At 42.5% G+C, this 24,456-nt stretch overlaps 1 protein-coding gene across 3 annotated transcripts in view; it reads left to right on the top strand.

Moving 5' to 3' along the window:
• The window catches only part of PRR5 (proline rich 5), a 129,575-nt gene that overhangs the window by 86,766 nt on the left and 18,353 nt on the right, over positions 1–24,456 (top strand). For all 3 annotated transcript variants that reach the window (XM_084641910.1, XM_084641908.1, XM_084641909.1), the window contains exon 8: positions 1,806–1,946. In XM_084641910.1, coding sequence (XP_084498036.1) covers positions 1,806–1,946 — 141 coding nt within the window. The remainder of the gene's footprint in view (positions 1–1,805; positions 1,947–24,456) is intronic.

Genomic DNA, 24,456 nt, shown 5'->3' with positions numbered 1-24,456 from the left:
GAAATTAGGCACTGAACTCACTTAGGTGCTTTTGATAATCCCACTAGGCACCTACTTACATCTTTAGGTGCCTAACTTTCTTTGAAAATCTGCTCCTAGGTAAGTTAGAAACACAAGTCCCATTCTCTTTCTGTGGAAGTTGTGACTGGGATTTTCAGAGGAATCTGAATGTGTATCTGAGGACCTGTATGTCCTAGGGATAAGCCCGTATGTCACCAACTGAAGTAACTACACTAGTGCAAACCCTAGTGCCCTAGTATAGACAAGGAAATGGGGGCTAATCCCTAGTACAGACAAAGCCAGAGGCTGCTATTGCTGCTAGAAACATGTTCTTTGGGCAGAAGCTGAGGTCTTCCCTAGAGAAGAAGTAGTTGCATGGAATCACGATGTGAAGTATCAGCTCTGCTTCTGCCTTGTATGCTGAGACAGTAGCACAGGCAGGTTTTGAGCAGTGGAGGAACTAGGGGGCCGAAGGGCCTTTAGTGGTACCCACCTGCAATTATACCTATTGACTTGAAAAGGTGCCCCACACAAACCTAAAGGCCATCCACGGGCTGGTCGTCCCCTCTCCATTAGCTCTGCCACTGTGCTGAGTATTCCCTGAATTTTAAAGAAGGGTGGAGCCACCACTGGGCAGGGCTGGGAAGTCCCAAACCTAGACAAAGTGTGAATTCCCACCCTGCACACAAGTCAGAGGAAATAAACAGGAATTCAAACGTTGCCCTTGTTAAAATACTCTTAAAACTTTATACTACTGTATTTGGGATTCCAAAATATTCTTACAGGGTGTAAATTCAGGAAAGAGCCCTGATTACATGTGTATCCAGATGTGGCAAAGTTACCACTAACACACTTCTTCCTGGCTGGATGTCATGCTGCAGCAACATTTGCCTCAGGTTCCCCCACTGTCCTTTGGCCGTGCCTGGACTCTCTGACAGTCCTCGTCTGTCCCTCTGGCGCTGGACAGCCAGCTGCCCCAGCCCTTCCAGCTGAAGTGCAACCCAGCTCTTCCCTGAGGGAACCCCCGCAGCCTCTCTCCTGGGAGCATCCCTCATTCCCTCTGCCCCTTCACTGTTCCTCTGGGTCCAGCTCTCTGGGTCCAGCTCTGGCTTTGGAGAAGTCAGCAGGTAAGCTCCTCTGCAGCTCCCCTGCCTTCAGTCGTCTTTGGTCCTTGGCTCTGGCTGTCTGGCTTAGAGCCAGCAGGCAACTGCCTCTGGTGCTCTTTGACCTTCAGCTCTCTCCAGCCCCGGTGCTCTGGCTTGGGGACACCAGTCAGCAAACCCGTCTTGCTGCTGTCCTGCCTTCAGCCTTCTCCTAGGCACCACATAAAGTCTCCTGGCTCTGGCAGCTCTCCCCTCCTATCCTTCCCCTGACTGACCCAGGCCCTGACTCACCGGGTCTCTCCTCCCCTAATATCAAGAAGTGCCCTCTTGTAAACACAATTAATTGACCAAACTGGAGTGTGCTGATAAGGCTCTAGCACACCGGCCTTGCTCCCTCTCAAAGGGCCAGTATCACCCTGCCACGCCAGGTCTCGGACGGATTTGTGGATTACAGACTAAATAATTCAGTCCATGGCAATGATAGACAAGTCATACGGAAGTATCATGTGAGTCCACACAAAGATTGTGGATCTACAGATTGGTTTGTTTTGTTTTTTGACTATCCCAAATATTTCCTTTGAATTTGCATTGAATTTACCATTGCTACTACTCGTAAAGATTTAAGAAAAGCACTTATACTTGGGATTCTGACCGTTGTTTTTAAATGGCTCATCATCCTTATTGTGGTGATTCTGTTCATAGGGGAAGGAGCCCTCGGTTCGTCAGCTGGCTCTCCTGCACTTTCGGAACATTATAACCCTCAATATTAAATTAGAAGATGCCCTGTCACGTTCCAGAGCCAGGGTTCCACCTTCAATTATTCAGATGCTGCTAATACTCCAGGTAAGGAGTTTGGGTTATATTTTAAAAATCTCTCTTTCTTTGCTGTGTTGACAACATTTTCAAAAGTGGCCGCTGATTTTTTGGGTGCCCAGTTTGAGACATCTCGACCCTGGATTTTAGAGGCACTGAGCATCCACTAGTCCAGGTGAAGTCATGGAACTGTAGTTCTCAACATTGCTGAAAGTGGAGTTTGTGGAAATTCAAACTGTGCAAAGCAAAAATTAAGGGACCCAAAAGTAGAAGCCACTTTTGAAAATTGAGCCTAAATGCATAAAGTTTTGGTATCAGGTTCATATCTGTGGCAGTAACACAACTTTCAAGGGGTGCTATGGGCTGATGCACTAGTATTTCTGGAGATTGGTGGTTTCATCATAATGCTTAGTACAGATTTGATCATGTCAACAAATTCTGTCAAAATTGCTTGCTAGTCACAGATGTAAGATTCTAGGTGTTGGTGTTTTCTTTAAATATTTATCAAGTCCTTGGTCAAGAAACTAGGGCTAAGGAGAAAATTACATAGATACAAATTAGGGCTGTCAAGCGATTTTAAAAAAATTAATTGTGCGATTAATCGGGTGATTAAACAATAATAGAATACCATTTAAATATTTTTGGATGTTTTTCTACATTTTCAAATATATTGATTTAAATTATAACACAGAATACAAAGTGTATAGTGCTCACTTTATTTAAAAGCACTGTAAAAAACAAAAGAAATAGTGTTTTTCAGTTCACCTAAGTACTGTAGTGCAATCTCTTTATCATGAAAGTTAAACTCACAAATGTAGAATTGTACAAAAAAAAACTGCATTCAAAAATAAAACAATGTAAAACTTTAGAGCCTACAAGTCCACTAAGACCTATTTCTTGTTCAGCCAATTGCTCAGACAAACAAGTTTGTTTACATTTGCAGGAGATAATACTGCCCACTTCTTGTTCATAATGTCACCTGAAAGTGAGAACAGGTGTTCACATGGCACTGTTGGAGCTGGCATTGCAAGATATTTACATGCCAGATATGTTAAACATTCGTAGGCCCCTTCATGCTTCAGCCACCATTCCAGAGGACACGCTTCCATGCTGATGACCCTTGTTAAAAAAATAATGTGTTAATTAAATTTGTGACTGGGAGAGATTTGTATGTCGCTGGCCCTATTTTACCCGCATTCTGCCATATATTTCATGTTATAGCGATCTCGAATGATGACTCAGCACATGTTCATTTTAAGAACACTTGGCTGAACGAGAAGTAGGACTGACTGGAGTTGCAGGCTCTAAAGTTTGCATGATTTTGTTTTTGAGTGCAGTTACGTAACAAAAAAAATCTACATTTGTAAGTTGCAGTTTCACGATAAAAAGATTGCACTACAGTACTCGTATGAAGTAAATTGAAAAATACTGTTTCTTTTGTTTATAATTTTTACAGTGCAAATATTTGTAATAAAAAATAATATAAAGTGAGCACTGTACACTTTGTATTTTGTGTTGTAATTGAAATCAATATATTTGAAAATGTAGAGAAACATCCAAAAATATTTAATAAATTTAAATTGGTATTTTATAGTTTAACGAAGCGATTAAAACTGCAAGTAATCACGATTAATTTTTTAATTGTGATTAATTTTTTTGAGTTAATCGCGTGAGTTAACTGTGATTAATCGACAGCCTTAATACAAATAAATGAAACCAGGGAAACTGTCAGAAGAAAAATAAGATATCCAGAAAGAAAAGCAGCACCTAGTTTGAAAAATATTCAAAGAATGTGTATGTTGGTGAACACTTGATGAAAGAAAAAAATCACAACAGAATGCATGTTAAAGGGAAAGGTGGCACTTCTTAAAAACTGGGGCAATTGAGACGTTGTGGTTAGTAAATTTTTATATACAGATGAATTAAGAACAAATGAAAGGAAATACTTTTTCACTGCTGTTTGGGGTCATTGAATCAAATACTGTGGCTGATCGTATTTTAAGGGCTGCATAATTTAACAACCAATGATACTACCTATATTACTCTGTTATGGGTAATACTGAGATAAGTGTAACCAAATCCCATGCTTCATGACCTCTGCTGGATCAAGAACGGGTATTTTTCCTCAGTACCATATTGCACAGTTGTCTAGGTACATTATTTCAGCAGGGCTTAAAGTTGGGGAGGTCGCACACCTGGCAAAAGATAAAAATTAAGCTGGGTCACTGAGAGCACACTTTAAGCACTCTTACTAAAGCTGGTGCTCCCAGATTATGAAACACCCCTCACTTTTTTTCAGACTGTGTTAAACACTGGTTTTCATTTTTTTCACCTTCCCCTTTAAGAATCAAATATTAGCCGCTGCTAGGATCCTGCTCCCATTGAAGTCAGTGGCAAGACTTTCATTGACTGCAATAGGAGCTGGATAACATCGTATATTAGAAAATTCAAAGGAGGTGATGGAATGATCTGCCAGGAACAGTGCTGCAGGGAAGTTTATTGCACCCCTCCCTTGTCCTCCAGCAGGAAACATTCACAGGATAATAAGCGCTGTTTTTTTTATTTAAAGGAAAAGGCCGAATTCATCCCCTGTGCAACTCCACTGATTTAAATCTATAATTACGTGGGGATGTATTCCTCCCTGGATGTTTATTCATGTAAATCTCTCACTTATAATCATACAGCAGGAAGATAGTGACAAAAATTGTTGTTTGCCAATAGTTGCCTGGCTTTGCGGTTTAAAATCTAGGTGAAACCAAACCAAAGGCTTAGTGTCAAAGAGGATCAGGGAATGAGTCAGTTTCTCTGTTTACATTTATAAAAGCTCATAGTCAATTCAGAAGGAAGAATGTTTCCCAAACCGAAACATCAGAGAAAACAAAAGCTATTTTTTTGTACATTTAGAGGCAACTGTGCAGTGTTTTAAACTTGTTGAGTAAGATTCAACCCTGTTGTGGGTAGAGGTGGGGCAAGGATAACAATGCAACTGTCTGGTTCTCATGCAAGATTACAAATCACATGATAAAGTTTTATGCTCAGACTTCCCAGAATGATGGAGAGTATTACAGACCTGTCTGAGTCACCCTCATGGATCACAAGTCTGTTCTAATTGGACTCAGCCTTTGTGCTTCCAAGCCAGCTGGGACTGGGCAGCATCAAATCAGTTTCTAGATCTGGGCCTCTAAGGGTGTGTCTACACAGCAAAGAAAAACCCATGGCTGGCCCATGCCAGCTGTCTTGGGCTCATGGGGCTGTTTTATTGCTTTGTAGACTTCCAGGCTCAGGCTGGAGCCTGGGCTCTAGGACTAGGGTGACCAGATGTCCCGATTTTAAAGGGACAGTACCGATATTCGGGGCTTTGTCTTATATAGGCATCTATCACCCCCCATCCCCTGTCCTGATTTTTCACACTTGCTGTCTGGTCACCCTGTCTAGGACCCTGTGGCATGGGAGGGTCCCAGAGCCTGGGGCTCCAGCCTGAGCCTGAACGTCTGCCCAGCAGTTTTTCAGCTCCAGAGCCTGAGCCCTGCGAGCCCAAGTCAGCTGACCCGGGCCAGCCCCAGGTGTTTTATCCCTGTTCAGACATGTCCTAAGGTACACTCCTTACAGGTCTTTAGGCAACACACAAAAGCCTGTATGGTCTCCCCACTTGAATCCGTGCTCAGTTGTCTGAGCCCTTGGACCCACTCCATGTGTCAGTCAGGAAGGCCCCTTCTGTGGTCCTTCCATTCTCTGGCAGTGATCAGATTAGGGGGTGGAGAGAGACGGGGCAGATCCTGCTTTTACAGAATGTTTCTGTTCCCTCTGTCAGGTGACGAGCTAATCAACTGCAGATTCTAGTCCCATGGTTAGTTGGGAAGTTCCAGCCATCTAGAGTTCAAACTGGGAAAAGCAATTCCCTCCGGCTGGCTCCTCTCTCTAGCAAAACGTTGGTCCAGGGGATGGGCCCCCTTGGTTGGAACACAGTTACTTACCACTGATGACTCTTTTGTGTTAGTCCTTCTGGGAATTAGGCATTACACTAAGCTTCCCTGTCAGTGGAAGGCCATAATTTGATACAGACATGTACAATCCATTACATCTGGTTGGATCAAAGACTAGAAGCACTCTGAAGGCAATGGGATTTGTTTGTGGTGTGGGGTAAATTTGGTATTGGTCATGTACCTTTCTTCATTGGTAGCTGGAGCCCTGTCTGGCCAGAGGAAGACAAAATAACACAGGACTTTTTCTTCATGGAGGGGCAATGTAAGTTTATAAAGAAGAGTGGGAAGTCATGAGAGACTCTGACACTTGTTCAACATATAGGCCCCAATCTAACAAAGCATGTAAACACATGCTTAACTTTGACCACATGAGTAATCTCACTGCCTTCAGTGGGACTACTTGCATGTTTAAAGTTCAGTACATGCTTAAGTGCCTTGCTGGATTGCAGCCAACCCAGAAGACTTACCACAAAGGAGAAAATAGTCCCTTTGGAGCATTTCTCAGTGAGAAGGTCTGGAATGAAGTTGGTCCCTGCATTTCCTCCTAGAGGGTAAACTTTTCTTTCGATCAGGTCTTCCAACCTCTGAGCCATAGGCTACATTTATCTTCAGCCCACCCAGTAGCCTCATCCTAAGGAGTGCACCCCAGCCTGTGATACAGTTTCTGCACCAATTCCCTGGGATAAGATGGCATAAGATGGTATATGAATTGGGATAGAAAATCTCACAATCCACCCTGCCACATCCCTGCCCTTCAAACACATGTGTAGATACCACCATTTCTCTGTGAGTAAGGCATCAGAGATATGAAACTCAGGAGCAGAAAAAGGAGAAGAAATTAATGAAAATGTAGTTCAGGAATCTGAATTTGGGAGTTGAGACAAACTGGAGTAGCTAGATTATCTAAAGAGCAACAAAGCATATCAAGGCATTATAAAAGGTCAGATACCCAAGTGGCTCATTCTGTGGGTGCCACATGACAAAATCTTATATCCCTTCAGCACTTTGAAAATATGCCCATGGAAATGTGGAAAGAAGTATGTTCACTTTTGGAATAAAATTGTAGGGTGCCATCACACAGCAGTAGCAAACAGCACAGCTAAGGCTAACATTTAAGGATCAGAAAGTATTCCTAGAGCTAGGTTTTCTACTGGATGTATGCACCACACCATCAACCTAATCTGGTCCTACAGCCAGTTTAACTAACCCTGGAAAGATCACCCCAGTATCATCTGGTGGCCAAGAAAGAGTTGATTAGATGGTGAAATCCTTGCCCTATTAAGGCTCTTATGGCACTCAACTTCTCTGCTGTCAGCATGACAGGAGAAAGTGTGGCCAGTTGCTCTGCACTAATCCTTAACTGCAGTGTTAGCCCCCATAGCCATGTATAGACAATGTAAATTAAAGCAGCCCTCAGACAGCTCTAGTTGGGCTATTGGGCCTGCAAGAGCAGCATCAGGATCAGGGGAGTGCAAAGAGGAACTTAAGGCACCTTTACTTGCACACAAATAGAGACACTCTCAACCTCCACTCTCTGGCCCTTTGTGTGGAATTAGAAAGCAGGAGAATGAGTCAGAAAGGAAGCAGGAAAATGGGGGTGAAAAGCACAGAGATTAGGGAAGAACAACTCCCAAAACACCAGAGAGACAAAGTGGTCACTGCGTGATTTCCAGAAGTATTTATACAGAGGACTAAAAAAACCTCTGACTTATTTTGAAAAACATGTTGTATACAGGCCCTTTGTTTGCCACTGTGACTGGAACATCTTATCACTAAGTGTCCTAGTTTAGGCCTGAGAAAGTCTGCAAAGAGTGGTAAGAGAATATTGAGCTGAACATCTCTCATTTGACATAAGGATAATGTGGAGTCCATACAGAGGGTTAAAAAAAAAAACCTCTCTGGGCAGCACAAACTATTAAAAAAGACATAGAATACAAAGTACAATATCTCTCGTATTGGGGGATGAGGTCTTTTTACACAGCAGGTCCTAATAGAAAAATAAAACCCTGTGGTGTCGTGTGGCTTCTCTGAGCTTCATTGAACTCTTGGGTCGGTCATCTTCATGTAAAAGCAGACAAAATAAATAAATACATCTGCCCAGTGGGACGTATTTCTTGTCTCTGTAATGTGCCTAAATGTTCTCTATATCCCATCTCATTTCAGATGGGTGCAAAGGGCATTTCAAAGGCTGTAATCAAATACAAAGAGTGCTGTTTTCCCAGCTGGGCAGCAACACAGCAAACTAATGACAATGTAGCAGTTAGAGAACAAAATGACCTGCACTCTCCTGAGCACGGCTGTTCTTTGGAACTCAAGCTTTTCCAGCACTGAAGGGAGTATCAGTTGAGGCCACTTCATTACGGCCTTGAGGTTTATAGTTTGGCAGTCTTTTGTCAGGAGTAGCCTTGCTGAGTCTTTGAGACTGCATTATGGGAGACAGGCAGGTTATAAGCCAGTCAGGGTGGCAGGTGGTTTGGGGTACCAAGATGTTTATAACTCTTTGGTGGTGGTTTTTGAAATAGGGAACCTATAGTGTTTAAGGATATGAGAAATGGATACATACAAATACACTACAGGGCCTAAATATAAAACAGCATTTCTTGAAGTGTACCTTTTCCCTACCTTTTGGGAAATATGATCCTCTCCTCCTTTCCCACAATGGAGACCTCTGTCTGTTGCCTTCTTTGTGTTGTTTCTCTGGGCTTTCAGCCCCATAGATAAAGATGGCAGTGATTGCTACCCATGTAAGAACTATCCCAGCCAGATCTGTAGCTGGTTTAAATTGGCATCACTCCAATTGACTGCGACATCAGTTGATTTACATGAACTTGAGACTATACCCTCAAATTTCCACTTCGGAAGACTTTGTATGTAAAAACCATGGGCACTTGTGAACTGTGGCCAGTGTAATGTTCTGTTGTCTCTATTAGCAAATACAGAGGTTATACACAGTAGGTATGGCACTGTTTCATGCCCTGTGATGGATCATGTGTTGCCATGCAGTTATTTGTGTCTTTGCAGAGAGAGAATTTTTTCAAAGAGAAATGTGACTTTTTCTCCCTGCAGAGTGTATTATTTCTCTTTGCTTTTGCTTTATTCATTAACGCTGTAATTTTTCTATATTAATTTGCTAGATTTCCAGTGATGAGAATTTTTTTTGCTCACAGAATTAGAAGTGACCTTGTGATACTGGCATTGTTTCACTTACAGCTTATTATATGACCTCAGTCCTTCACAGTTCAGGCCAGGAATGCTGCATGTATAAATGCAAAGGAAAAAGCTGTGATTTAGACATTGTGTGCAAGAAAAATTGACCTGACAGTACTAAGAGCACAACTTAGAGTAACCCAGATGCTGCTCTAAGTTGTGCCTTAGGGCTGGACTGTCACCCAGTGGCCCCAACCTCTGGGAAGCATAAATGTAACTTAAATAATAATACCTAGCTCTTATACAGCATTTTTCATCAGTAGATCTCAAAGCACTTTACGAAGGGGGTTCAGTATCATTATCCCCATTTTACAGATGGGGAAACTGAAGCACAGAGAGGTGAAGTGACTCGCCCAAGGTCACCAAGCAGGCGAAGAGCAGCTCTGGGGTTAGAACCAGGTCTCCAGAGTCCCTGTCCACTGCCCTATCCAGTAGGCTATCCTCTCTTAAAACTACCTTCACATTCCTCTCTCCTGAGCTGTGCCCCGCAGTGAAGAGCTGGCCCTAAGCAACTGGTCCCTCGAGCCAAGTTCTGCTTTCAGCTACACCAGTATAAATCGGGAGTAATTCCAGTGAAGTTAATGGAATGACACTGGTGTAAATGAGATCAGGATCAGGCCCTGAGCTCTTGAGGATGTGACTTAATGATAGTGGGTGGCTAGCAATTTTCCGCTTGCAAGCTGTAGTTTTATATTTAAGGAGGGACACCACTCAGAGGCATTTTTCCCCTGGTATATATTTAGCTCTGTTTTCACAAGGCTTTGAAAAGACGATTTTCTTATTTCAGGAGTTATCACAGCTGAGTTCAGTGCTATGCCCTCAGGCACTGGGGTGGGGGAACAACCGTGGTTACTATTAGCCATTCTACAAGCTATAATGAAAAAACCCAGATTATTTCTCAGAGGTAATTCAACCTGAACCAAAATTCCTGTGACAAACTCTAAGAGAACCAGGCCTGTTCTACTCATGTGGACTCTGCTTAAACCCAGGCCAATGAAATTCGCCCACAACATGGGTAGGTTTATTTTCCTTTTTTAATTGGATCTTCACTGAAAATTAGCAAGCAGCGCATACCAAAACACAGTCGGTTTCCTTTGTTCTTTGCTTTAACCAGGACGGAAAGAGGAAAAGGAATACAGATTGTCCTCTGCTCTTTGTTCTGCGAGCAGATGACGCACATGCACCTGCTTCAAGTGTGTTGTGCCATAATATTTTAACTCTGCATATTCCCCGTTCTTTTAATGCAAGAAGAGCAGTGTGGCCTAGTGACTAGTTCAAGGGAATTAGACTTGGGCCTTGTTTACATGAGAAAGTAGCTTCTACTTAATGAAGTTGGTTTAGAAACCAGTTTAAATCAGTGCAGGCTCCTCTTGTATAGACACTTCTTATGTCCCCTAAATATCAATTTAGCTTATGTGCTTACCTACACAGTTAAATTGATCTGATTTAGGTAAACCAGTGCAAAAGGCTGTGTGGACATCATAAAAGTGGCTTATTTCGGATTAGCTACAGGCCATTAGAACAGGTTTAACCTGAACCAAAACAAGCCACACTTAAACCAAAATAAGTGTGTCCATGCAGGAGTTTGCATCAGTTTAACTAAACCAGTGCAAGTATGTGTGTAGACAAGTGCGAAGTAGGTAAAAAATCAGCTTATGCTAAAGCAATATAAACCACTCTGAAACTGAAATAAGAGTGTCTGCTCAAGGGTTTTGCTCCAGTTTAACTAAATTGTTTTTTGACCAGTTGAGTCAGTTGGTACAAATGTGTCTGTAGAAATTTCTTGTGTAGTCGCATTTTGGTCTGTATTCCACAACTGGCATCAGAAATAGTATCGGCGCTTGGGGCACTGGAAAACCCTGATCTAACCAAGGTCCTATCACATGGCAAGGTTATGGTTTGAAGAATGAAAGAGATTCCAGCAAAGTGAGAGGCTCTTTTGGGGTGTTGCGGTGGGGATAGTAATGCTGTAACCCAGAGGGGAATCTGGACTGTTGAATTCTTTTGAGGTGAATAGCCAGATTGATTGAAATACTGGCTGAGGTCAATATTTACAGTCCCGTGCACCAAGGTACATCCCATTCTAGGGCAACCCCATTCACATGACACCATTCACCTGACATGAATAATAACAAAAACCACATTTGCAGCAGTAAAAATGCAGGCTCATGCTGTTTGTAGGTTTTTAATTTTAACAGGGTATAATTTACATTTGCCTAGCATTTCTGAGAGGAATCCCATCGATTTTCCAGGGAGATCTGCTTTCAACCCCAACTGCGTGCAGAAAGAGTTCTTACATCTCCTTGACCTTGCACTGTAGGGGCAACAGGGCAATACACTGCTTAGTACTTTTCAGTTTAGCAGAAAACAAGAGAGCTTTCAGTAGCAAGCTTTTTCTGGGGGGCAGCTCACCATTTTTTTTCTCTGAATATCTCTCAATCTCCTATTGCAGCTGTGGATAATGGGTAACATTATGTTTTTAAATCAAGGTTGCATGTTTTTTCTAAAAGAGACACTCTATTTCAAATAGGAATTAAATCAGGGAAGGTCTATGGCCTGTGTTATGCAGGAGCTCTGACTAGATGATCACAGAGCTTCCTTCCATCTGTGACTATGAAATATTATAGATTCTGAAACGTGAGATATACTGCACCGAGCTGCATCGTCTCTTCCTTCTCCTTCCTTCTCTCATTCGCTCCCTTACATTCTCTCCTATGCTGCTCTTTTCCTCTTCTCTTCCCACATACTCCATAGGCCATAAGGGGAGATGCAGACAGGAAAGCTGCTGAAAATGCAGGATGGCTGAAAGCTGTGCTTCTCTGCAGGCAGCTCTTTCTCGGATCCCTGCCGATTTTCTCTCTCTCCTTTTCTTTGAGCATGTCTGTAAAAGTGGGTCAGAGCCCGGCGGAGGCTCTCTGCACAGCTACCACGTGCATGGAATGGGAGCTGAACACAAAGGCTGCCGTTAGTTGCTGTGGTTAAAAAGACTTTTTCAGTAATGCCGGTAACTGCTGAAGCCTCACAGAGTCAGGAGTGACATAAGCTAATTACAGTGGAACCCAATTGTAGATAGTGAACTTGGCTGTAATGAAACTCCATTTACAGTGTCTAAAATGAGAGTCCCAAATTGTTTGCATGGCAGGGGGTCAGGAGCAGTTCTGGTTAGATGACTCTGCTTAGAGGGGCAATTCCAGCTCCCCTGGCCAGGGAAGGGGTTGTCCCCCAGCTGTGTAGTTTGTGTAGTTTGCCTGCGCTGCACTGAGAGTGGCAAACGTATGGGAAAATCCTACAGTTTCAGAGGAATAAAACCAACAGGCTCCTATAGAAATCTGTAGGGTTCTTTGCAAAGTCTCTAAAATTATGTGGCATTTAATCTAAGAATGAAATTCTCTCTGTAGGTCTCTAGAACCATCCTATAGAATTTTATAGCAGGGATACAACTCTATGTGTATTCCATAGGGACAGGATTTGAGGGAGAAAGAATCTGCTCTCCTTTCATGACCCTATCTGCCTATCTATCATCTGTCCCATGCCTTTCCTACCCCCATGTTGCCTGGGAGGGAGGCCACTGGCATGGAACAGGTAATGCTTGAGGCCAAAGGTTCCACCACTATTTGGATTCTCCTGTCCACTATCCCACAATGGGAGCACATAAGGGGTGTGAATGGAGGCCAGTCAGTAGTCTGGTACAAGTAGCCTCTGTTGAATGGCTCTACAAGCTTGGAGGGAGAGGTCTGTGAAATCATGACTGGTGTGGAGAAAGTGGATCAGGAAGCATTATTTACCCTTCAGATGGCACAAGAACTAGGGTCACCCAATGAAATGAATAGGCATCACGTTTAAAACAAACAAAAGGAAGTACTACTTCACACAGTGAACAGTCAACCTGGGGAATTCATTGCCAGGGGATGTTGTGAAAGTCAAAACTATAGCTGAATTCCAAAAAGAATTAGATAAGCTCATGGAGGACAGGTCCACCAATGGCTATAAGCCAACATGTCTGGGATGCAACCCCGTGCTCTGGGTGTTCTTAGGCCTCTGACTGCCAGATGCTGGGGCTGGACAGCAAGGGATGGATCACTTGACAATTGCCATGTTCTGTTCATTCCCTCTGAAGCACCTGGCATTGGCCATTGTCAGAAGACAGGATACTGGGCTAGATGGATCATTGGCCTCACCCAGTATGGCTATTCTTATGTCCCCCTTTTTGCCCCCTCTGCATGTGCCCAGCATCCAGCCCAACCAACTAGAGCTGGCAGTGGGCATGATGATTTTGTTCAGAAAGAAGCTGTATTGTTGAATTATCATTATTTTATTTTATTTTTTCTAGAGAAGGCTCCACTGCACTTATATGGTGATCAGTAAAGGGCATAGATGTGATATATTAGATATATCATTCTGTGTAAGTAATGTTTTGTTCCATGGTGAGTGTGTAGGGTTAACTCTTATGCAGTAGTAATTATACATTCTTGCCCGTAGCTCCCTAGGTGCAAAAGTAGCAAACATATGCCGCTCTGTGATATGTGAAACGTACTGTGTAATTCATTACCTTGCTGCTACCTGATAATTACAGGCAATTAAAAGGTAAACAGTTAACCATGTGACTGAACAGTGCTTAGATTATGTGGGTGTTCTTTGAATTAAATCATTACCAGAAGTGAGACTGCCTGCTTTCCCATTGTTTCCAATTTAGTTAGCGTCTAGTTTCAGCAAAATATCCTGTAGTGGTTTTTAGCCACCTTTAAAATTGATTGCCGCTGACTAACTGGCATGCTACCACAGAGTTTTTTTTATGGTAGATGGTCATTCTCAGATTGACTGTCTCTTCAATAACAGGATGGGAGTGGTTTAACAAAAGGAAAAAAATTGAATTACCTTTCTCATATGTAATGAGCTGTGTGCTGGAACCGACAGCTCTTAACTATGGCACTTAGCAGCAGCCCTTAAAACTAGATCTTTTAGTACTACCAAACGCATCGTTTTGCACATGTTATGTGAGGAATTGTTCTTTAGTTCCTAATCCAGATACAAGTTTGGAAAAAAGCAAACCAATCTTTTCAGCCAAGCTGCCCACCTGCAAGGGAAGCACTGTATTTGAACCAGATGAAGTCACCCTCTCAATCAGCTTAACCCTTAGCAAAGTACATTAGTTACTCTCCAGGTATGTTTCACTTAAGGACTGTCTAATTTCCTGGGTTTTACCTAGGATACTAGGAGCCAGGGGTCGGATGGGGGGAAGGCATCTATTGTTGCTTAAAGTCAGGGTAAGCTCGAGACTCTGGAGTTCTGAGTGATCTTTCAAGAATCTCCTTTTTCTCTCCAGCCCTGCCTTCTTGCTGTCATGGAACAAGACTTCACTGTACAAATATAACAAAAAGACAGTCCCTTCCCCAAAGATCTTACAATCTAAGTAGAACACAAGAGACAACAAGTGAATATAGAGAGACTGACGGGGGAGCACAGGGAAACAAGGCAACACTAATAACAGAATTTATTTTGTGACAAATAAATAATGTGATGATGCTAATGATTCAGGAGTAGTCTTGTGATCCAATAGCATCCTGGTACTATGGGATCCTTGATGGGCTCCGAGAAGAAAAAGATAGACATGTCATTCCTCCTGTATACACTCATCTGCCCTTGATGTGGCTTCTCAGTATGTAACTCAAGAAAACAAGAAACTCTAATAAGCAGTGGGGAATTTCCAGTGTTTTTCAACATTTCTGAATCACAAAGGGGCCAAACCACAGCTGGTATGAACTGTAGTTCTGCTGAAGTCACCAGTTTCCAGCAGCATAGGATCTGGACCAGTAGTTTTGTCTCAAAAATAATAGAATGAGCTATATTTATGGTAACCTTGTAGTTTACATGAATAAAGGCAGAAAAGTTGCTCCTTGGAGGCAGCCTTTTCATGCTGTGCAGAAATCAATAGGAAAATCAGTCAACTTTGAACAAAATGTTACATTGATTTGTAAAGCCATATTCTCAGCTCGTGTAAATTGGTGTCATTCCGTTGATTTCAGTGAAGCTACACTGATTTATACCAGCTGAAGATCTGGCCCAAGTTGTGCAGTGTAGCAGTAGCTACTGACCCTTGTTGTATGACGGGGGGGGGGGGGGGGGGGTTGGGGTTACCTTTTGTAGCCTTCATTCCTGTCAGGTGACTGCAGCCAGGAAATAAGGATCAATCTCTTATCACCACTCATCCATATGTACCCTTATTACATACAATATTTACATTTTTGGTGTTACATGTAATTTGGTTGCAAATTAACTTGCTTGTCCTTACTTTCTAAGGCAGATGAGCTCTAGGATTCATAGATGAAGATAGAAAACTGTTTCCCATTCCCCAGACATGCTAATGTTTAAAAGAGATACTCGGGAGAAAGTTTCCACACTAGAGCTGGTTGAAAATTTTCGGATGCAACATTTCGCTGTTGGAAAATGCCAGTTCGTCAAAATCAAAATGTTCTGAGGAAATATGTTGACTTTCATTAAACTTTTGATGGAAACCAGGCAGGCTGCTATGGGGCCAGGGATCCCACAGCTGCCAGGCTCCTGGACTCTGTGGCAGTCCATCTGACAGGGAGCTTGGGCTTCTTTGGGAATTAGGCAACCCAGAAGGACGATTGCCTGGGGAGTCGGGCAGCTAGCTCCCTGATTCTCCAGGTAGATGGCTCTCCAGGCTTTCCAATTTCCAGGGCAGCCAGTTCTCTGGGCTGCCTGACTCCCTAGCTCACTGGGCACTGGTATCCGGGCTGCACAAATGCCCAGGGAATTGGGCAGCCTGGGGACAAAACCAAGAAATTCCATTTCAGTTTTCCCAAAATGGACTTTTTTCCAGCCTTTCCCTGCAATGAAAGTTTGTGCATTTTTTGTGGGAGGGAAAGAGTGTTTCCAGCCAGATCTAGACCATGCCTTCTACTCGAATGCATCTGAAATACATTGGAGTAGGAGAGAGAGTTTTGGGTGGGATTTAGTGGGGAAAATTTGTAATTACTGGGCTATAGAAATAAGAACTGTCCTAGTTTAATAGGAGCATTTGGTATGTGTACATTCTCTCTGAGAACTGGGATCCTCAGATCTCCTTCTCCCTCCCTCAGTCCTTCACTTCCATCTCCTAGTTTCTCTCCCTGCCTTATTTTGATCTAGGATAAAATTTTCGAAAGTGCCTAAGTCCCATTTTTCCAAATTGACTTAGGTTAATTTTATAAGTACGTCAGAACCTAAGCCTCATTGAAACTCATTGTGATGTAGAGACCCAGGTCCCAGAGTCACAAAGGTATTTAGACACCTAATTCCCTTTGATTTCAGTTGGATCTATGCACCTAAGTACCTGTGTGTATCTGGGCCCAAGTGCCTAAGTCAGCTTTGAACCTGGGACTTATTTTTTTCTAAATCATTCAGATGCTTCTGAAAAGTTTTATCCTAAATCTCACTGAAAGTGAGCATAAGGAGTGGAAGAGGTGTGAATAAAGGAAATGAAAGAAACAGTAACACATTATGGTGTGTTAATAAGCCACACAGGTCAGGATTTGTTTGTATTTTAAACGATGCCCCTTCACTGCGCACAGGGGTGTTGTTAGTGGGAATCATAATGAAATTTTGTGTAATTATCAAAATGGCAAAAATTTTAAATCTAGGTGGACAAAGAGAGATCTCCCATTAATCTTTTCAGACAAACTTCAAAGGGCAAGAAAATCAGTGGGATAGATTTAGTTATTCACGGAGGATGAAGCAGCAGAGTTCCTTTCGAAGGCTGAAATCCATCAATATAAAATACTCATTAATGTTTTAAAGGGGAAGCGTGGGTGTGGAAGGCATGAGTCTGAAGTCTTCACAAGTCCTTGGCAGCAGTCAAGTTTGCATTTGCAGCATTTCCAAAGTACTGCTTTGGATATCTCTTCAAAAAGAATCTAAACAAACTGAGGGAGGATTCTTCCTTCAGAACTCTGCAATCATCCCTTCTCTTTGGACTCCTACCCAAACCCAAATGCAAGATGTATTTTCTTTAATTAGTGTGGAATGACAATGTCTTGGAGCCCAGAGTGGGTGAAAGACTTGAGAGCTTAAAGTCAAAATGCTTCAATTCATTAGCAATGGCAGACAGGCATACTAGGTATGAATCAGCCTGAACCTCAGGAGGAACCTATAAAGAGATGATGAACTTTACCCTCTGTCAGGGTCTGGGGGTGCAATCCAGATCAGTAAGGGGTTGAGTCACCTCTTATCCTGTAACCCTGGGTTCCTCACAATGCTTTGCTGCTGTAGCTCCCAGCCTGGACACTCACAGCCAGCCTATCAGTATGCAGGTCATACCCTGCATATGTGGGTGCTTAGACAGCCCTGGTTCAGCAGCTCTGACCTCAGCAGCCTGTCTACAGTCCCACAACCCCACTCTGGCTTCCACTAGCCTTGGCTACAACCAGCAAGGTGACCCCAACACACTGCCAGTCCTGAATTTCTCTGAAACAGTGTGCTCTGTAGCATCCAGCCCATTACAGCGTATTAACTTAACTGGGGTAAATATACCCTTCCATTCAAACACAGCACTGAGCTGGTTTATAGTAAAAATAAAACAAATGTATTAACTATGGGACATAAGCTAAGTGATGCCAAGTAAAAGGAATAAAGTTAAAAAGGGTTACAAGCAAATAAAAGTGAAAACATGAATCTAAAATCTAAAACTTAAGCTAGCAAGGTACAAGCTTTAGTCAAGATGGTTTCTGTCACCAGTCATTCTTCTTGTAAGCTGTGGTTGACTTTCCCTCAGTCAGGACCTTCCACAGAAGTACAAGATGCTGGCTTCCCTTGTCTTCCTAGGCAAAAGATCTTTGACTAAGTAGGTTTCTCACTTATATTCAGTTCCCAGAGACTTCTACACACACACCCTTTCTCAGCTTGTAGGAAAAGATGTTGTATGCACTGTAGTTGTAGCCATGTTGGTCCCAGTATATTAGAGAGACAAGGTGGGTGAGGTGAAGTATTTGATTAGACCAACTTCTGTTTGATGAGAGAGGCAAGCTTTCAAGCCACAAAGAGCTCTTCTTCAGGTCTGGGAAAGGCACTCCCAGCGCCACAGCAAAATGCAAGGTGGAACTGATTGTTTAGCATAAGTAGTTCCACATATTGTAAGGGACCATTCAAGGTAGAGTGGCCCATTAACACCTCTGCAGGTAAAGGACAACAAGAAGGGGGTAGTGGGTAACAGATTGTTGTAATAAGCTGTAAAACAAGTGTCTCTGGGCATGGCCACACTCGAAACTTGAAAGCACTGCTGCAGGAGTGCTCCCGCGGCAGCACTTCGAAGTGCGAGTGTGGTCATGTGCCAGCGCTGGGAGAGAGCTCTCCCAGCGCTCATGGTACTCCACCTCCACGAGGGGATTAGCTTAGAGCGCTGGGAGCAGGGCACTGTTTACACTGGCGCATTACAGCGCTGTAACTTGCTGCGCTCGGGGGTGTTTTTTCACGCCCCTGAGCGAGAAAGTTGCAGCGCTGTAAAGTGCCAGTCTAGCCATAGCCTCTGTTCAGTTCATGGTTTTTAGTGTCCAGCAGAGTAATGAGTTTAAGCTCCCAGGCTTGTCTTTTGAAAGTGTTGTGCAGGTTTCCTTTGACAATGAGGACTGATAGGTCAGATGTAGAGTGACGGCTTTGTGAAGTGTTCACCCACAGGTGATAAGGTGTTTTTGTCTTGTATCATTTTCCTGTGTGAGCTCATTCAAGAGAGTAGTGATTGTCTGGTTTCACCCGCATAGTTGTTGTTGGGGCATTTAGTGCACTGGTTGAGATACACCACATATGGCATGTGTAGGATCCCTGGATCTTGAAAGGTGTGTTTATGAAGAGGTGGTGTTGATCATTGTGGCACTGGAGATATGTCTACAGGTTTGCATCTGTTGCTCGGGTAAAGTCTCATGCTGCTTTGAGTTGGTGCATTCTGGTACATGGGGAGCTTGCTTCTGATGATGAGCTTGGGGACTGTTTGAAGGCCAGCAGTGGGGGTTCGGGAAAGCCTCATCCTGAAATAATTCTTTCCCAGACCTGAAGAGGACCGCTGTGTGGCTCGGAAGCTTGTCTCTCTCACCAACAGAAGTTGGTCTGGTAAAAGATATTATCTCATCCACTTTGTCTCTTTGTTTCAAGGGCAGAATGACCTCATGCTGTTCTTCCCTTCCTGTGGATTTTTCATCCCATTGCGGATTTCTGTGTAAATGGGGATTCCATTGTTTTTGGTCACACCTTGCTTAATCTCTTTGGAGACAGGTAGATAGCTGCCTTCTCTTGTGTCTGGGAGGGAACCTCTTTCTCCCTGTTTGGCCACTGACTTTAAAGTATAATATCATTAAGTATCCATAATTTCTCAATGTTACATTTCAGAATTATCTTAATCCCCAGTGTGTCATTAGCTTTCAGAAAAGGCCTCACTCTATACACTTTTATTGTAATGTAATATTGTATGCAATCAGTTCATTCAGTTGCTTATCACTTGAGTATCAGCCCCCTGTCTTTATAGATTAATAAACCTTTGTAATGTATTCTTTGAAAAGTAAATATTAGACCAACCTTCTCTCTCTCCTGCTGTTAGCTTGATATCTTTGTTTACCTGGTATGTATATATACACCTTTCATTGTGTCTGCCTGATGACCAGGCTACTGGTCAGAGAAGAAACACATTCCTTTGTCTAGGGCAGACCTGTTTAACAACTCCCCCTGACATACCTGGTTTACACACTTTAGTCATAATTCTGGCATATATCCATAACTCTTAAAGCACACTGCAGACATACATCATGGAAGAATATTAATGATCAGTGATTTATTAGTTTTCAAAAGATACATCACGAGGCATATTTTGTTAAAAAAAATATTACAATAGTGTATTGGATGTGAATACAGAGGTGCTGGGGGTGTGTGTGTGTGTGTATGGCCTGTAATACAAAAGGATCTATCTGTGCAGAGACCAACTTGATTGCACCTGAAATGTATTTCATAAACACCTCTGAAAGATTTGGGGACATAGATCGGTTCGCCTGGGTATTGCTATGGTGAAAGATCCACACGAAGTCACCCAACTATGCATAGCTTTATTTAATGTGAAGTCACGTTAGTTATTTGATTGTAATTGTTGTAGTCCTATTCGCTGCCTAGAGGAGACACTTGCTTAGGAATCCGAGACCCTCCAGCCTAAAAACTATATGTGGCAGAAATGTGAACCATTATTTCTGGTGGCTCCTTAGCAGGAAAATGGCTGCTCATCTTCTAAAGGATTATAACTACTCGTGTATTTAAGGTTTCAGTATAACTTCCTTGTTTTTTAATTTTCTCATGTTTTTTTATCAGTCTCACATCTTTTCCTTATCTTCTGTCTTCATAGTGTCATATTGTCTGAAGTGTTTAATAAAATGTGAGGAAATGTTTTCTTGGATTTCCATAGATAAGGGGAAAGCTATTTTTTCCTTTATGTGCCCGATCCTGCCTGAAAAAATCCCATTGCTATCCTTTCTTCTGCAGAAAAGCCATTCTGAAAAAAACTCCTCTCTGACTTTATATAAACTATATCTGGGAATTCCATTTTCCTTATCTTTTGCCTCTGTCTCAGTGTCACCAACTAATGAATGAAAGCGCAAGAGCAGCTGCTTATATTGAAATTAGAAAGACAAGGTGGATGAGATAATATCTTTTATTGGATCAACTTCTGTTGGTGAAAGAGACAAGCTTTCATAATTATTCACACCTCTTCTTCAGGTCTGGGAAGTGTACTCAAGTGTCACAGCTAAATACAAGGTAGAGAAGCTTGTTTACCGTAAGTATTTCAAGGGATCACTCAAGGTGAAGGCAAGTGGCCTGTTAAACAATGGCTGAACAAGCTGTTCCAATTGGTCTTTAGCTGTAACACTCTGAGGGCATTTCCCAGACCTGAAGAAGAGTTCTTGTGCAGCTCGAAAGCGTGTCTCTTTCTCTCCAATAGAAGCTGGTCCAGTAAAAGATATTACCTCACCCACCTTGTCTCTCTAATATCCTGGGACTAAGATGGCTACAACCGCACTGCACACACAGTGAAATTGACATAACTCTGCACTTCCTGAGAATAAAGTGAAAATGACAAGATCTTTATTTCTGCAGCAGTTGCAGGAATCTGGAACACTTACTTCTGTCAATATCACCATGCCCAGCCTGTCTGCTTCTCCACTTTTGCTACATTGTGACTATGAGAGAGGCAGAGATTAAAACAAACATGTAACATTAAACCCTTCATGTACTAGCCTTTTCCAGGATACCAGCTACTTAGGAGAAAGTGTAAGGCCACATTTTTAGTGGGCTTCTAAAAATGTGACCAAACTATTTGTGGATGCATCTGTATACATGTGCAAAAAAAGGGTACTTGTATCTTCAAATGAGTAGTTAGACTTGTAGGGCCAAATCCCTAGCTGGCATACATCACTATAGCTTCCATTACCTTAAATTGGAGCTACACTGATTTACACCAGCTCAGAATCTATCCTGTAATTCCAATTTTTGCACATGCAAATGCAAGGAGCTGTGCACCAATATATGTGCTCCCAAATGTGTGTTGGCATACTCTGAGAGGCCTGTTGGTAACTTTTCCTGTAATGAATGGTCAGCTCCGGTAGGTTAAGATCTTTGGGAAAGAAGGGAAAGCTATTTTCTTCCTGCGTGTTCCAATCTGGAAAGGCATTACTCTGCTTCATCCAGCTCATTTTCTTTCTGTCTTTGGATCGTTGCAGACACAGGCACTGACTTTGTCCTTTCTGGGGGGGTGCTTGACCCTCGCTCTGCCCCAGGCCCCGCCCCCACTCCACCGCTTCCCCCAAGCCCCTCCCTGCCTCTTCCTGCCCCCACCCTTCTCTTCCCGCCCCTGTCCTGCCTCTTTCTTCCCCATTCCACCCCATCCTCGTTCCTCCCTCTCCTCCCAGCACCTCCTACATGCAGCTAAACAACTGATCTGTGGCATGCGGGGAGGCCGTGGGAGGGTCTGATTGGTGGGGCCACCAGCGGGCACTGGGGAGAGGGGGAGGAGCTGATGGGGGCTGCCAGTAGGTGCTGAGCACCCACCATTTTTTTCCCCCGTGGGTGCTCAAGCCCTAGAGCACCTATGGTTGCAGAAGAACCCCAAGTATGAAAAACACATTTTAAGTGGATTAGGTTTAGCTCACTTATGGAGAAGAAGCCAAAATTAAGTTTTTGGCTTGGAGCTATTTTGTTGTTGCTGCTGAGAGTGTAGTTCCTAAAGGTTAAAAAATGTCAGTGTCATCTGCTTTGGATGAAAGTGAAATGAGTCAGCAAAAAGAAAACATAGAAGAAAGTAACTGAGAGTTTCTTTCCAGGGTGGGGAGCATGGACGAATGGTTAGAGGAGGGAACTGGGAGTCAGAACTCCTAGCTTCTTGACCCATCTCTGCTCCTGATTAGCGTGATGGGCAAATTCCTTTACCTCTCCGTATTTCAGTTTCTCCTTCTGTATAAATGATGCTTACAGTTCCTCGTAGATAAGTTATGAGGTTTAACTCATTTTTTAATGCCTTGCGATCCTTGATGGAAGGTGCTCTGGTTGAAATCTGGACCCTACTGAATTCAATGGCAAAACTCCCACTGACTTTTATAGGGCCAGGATTTTACCCAATGTGTGTGAAACTATTATTATTCCCTTTAAGATATGGCCTGCCCAGGTTTCCAGCCCTGCATTTCATTGGGCCAGATCATCAGGTGGTGTAATTCAGTGTAGCTCCACTGACTTCAACAGAGCTATGCTGATTTACACCAGGTGTGGATCTGACCACTTATCTGGTATTGCACCCCCTCAATACATGTATAATTGTCATGCAGCTACATCAATGAAAGCAGTTAACAGCTTCATTCTCTCACCCATCAAGAGGGTTCAGTTCTTGAGCTCCTTCCTCTCACTGATACCAGTAATCCTATCAGCCATTGTTGATCTCCTGCCAATATTTACAGCATGGGTAAATAATTACACTCATGTTCTAGAAGAAACTAGAGATATATCATTAACTCGTTAGATATGCCAAGTGTTGTTCTTGGTTTCAGAGATTACAAAGGCAGAGAAGAATCTGTTTAATATATCATGTTGTAGTGAAACCACTTGTGAACAATAGCCACTGAAAATTCTGTCTTTTCACAACCATCATGAGTTTCATTTTTATGGGTTTGTTATCATTAAACTTTTATGGGTGAGTGTTTAGAAGAGGGAATATTGAATATATTTAATATGTTTTTAGGGCCTGATTCAATGCCCGTTGATGTTGATAGAAGCCTTTCATTTGATTGCAGTGGACACTGTATCAGGCCCTCTGTCTTTTGCATTTCAGCACTGTATGAATGCAGAGTGTATAGAGGCACAAAAGGTTTGGTAATATACTCTGTGGCTTAGATAATGTTTTGACTTTTCAAATTTGAGGCCCAGTCCTGCAACCTTTAATCACATAAGTAACCCTTACCTATGAGAGTATGGCTTTAATAGCAGTACTCTTGTGAGTAAGGGTTGCAGGAGTCATTCTGGATGCATTTTCTTGGCTTTTAATTTTATACTAGAGATTTATATTGAGAAGCTAGATACCAATTCAACCAGATAAGAATAAATTCTTTGTGAAAAGCAAGTGGACAGTGAAAAATACGTACACAGTTGCATACCTGTTCAGAGATCTGCATGGGGATTTAGCCTCATGATTCCCACTAACATGAACAGTATATTCAAGAACACCCCACTTTTGTTTCTCAACCAAGAGAGCAAGTTGTTCTGAGCATTGACTATGTACCTTGGAAATAATTTTCATTGGCACTAAAAATTATTTAATGGAAAAAAGTGTTTGTAAAAGGGAAATTCTCTGTGTCTGATTCACCCCTGTGTTATTCCAGTTGTGTGTTGGTGTAACTGTTGAAATCAATGAAGTTACATGCTCAGAACAGAGATAACACAGCAGTGAATCAAGCCTTGTAATTTTAGACCATCATATGTCATTTTAACTACAGTGCCTTCCTCTTTTCTTACAATCAAATCCATCCCTATCACTTTGATTGGCTGTTTATTTCAATCTTGTTATTTATGTGGTCCCAGAGTGTACATCACAGCTTGCATCACCATAGCAGTGATATGCTAATAACCATGTCTGAATAACAGAAGTTTTTACTGTAGATGTTGTTTTGGGTCTGCCTTGCAGGTTAAAACTGAAGACGAGATAGAAGACAATCTTTCTTTAACTGAATAGCAGCTATTAATATCTCGTGTCTGTCTGTCAGGTAATCATTAAGTGTGTGTGAGTGTGCGTGTTATCTCTGTAGTTTCTGACAGTCATATTAGCCTGCTCTGTTAAGAAT

The sequence above is a fragment of the Lepidochelys olivacea genome (genome assembly GCF_965140295.1).
Source record: "Lepidochelys olivacea isolate rLepOli2 genome assembly, chromosome: 1".
NCBI lineage: Eukaryota > Metazoa > Chordata > Testudines > Cheloniidae > Lepidochelys > Lepidochelys olivacea.
Note: the sequence above shows the minus strand (reverse complement) of the source record. Positions and strands in the feature narration are given on the sequence as shown.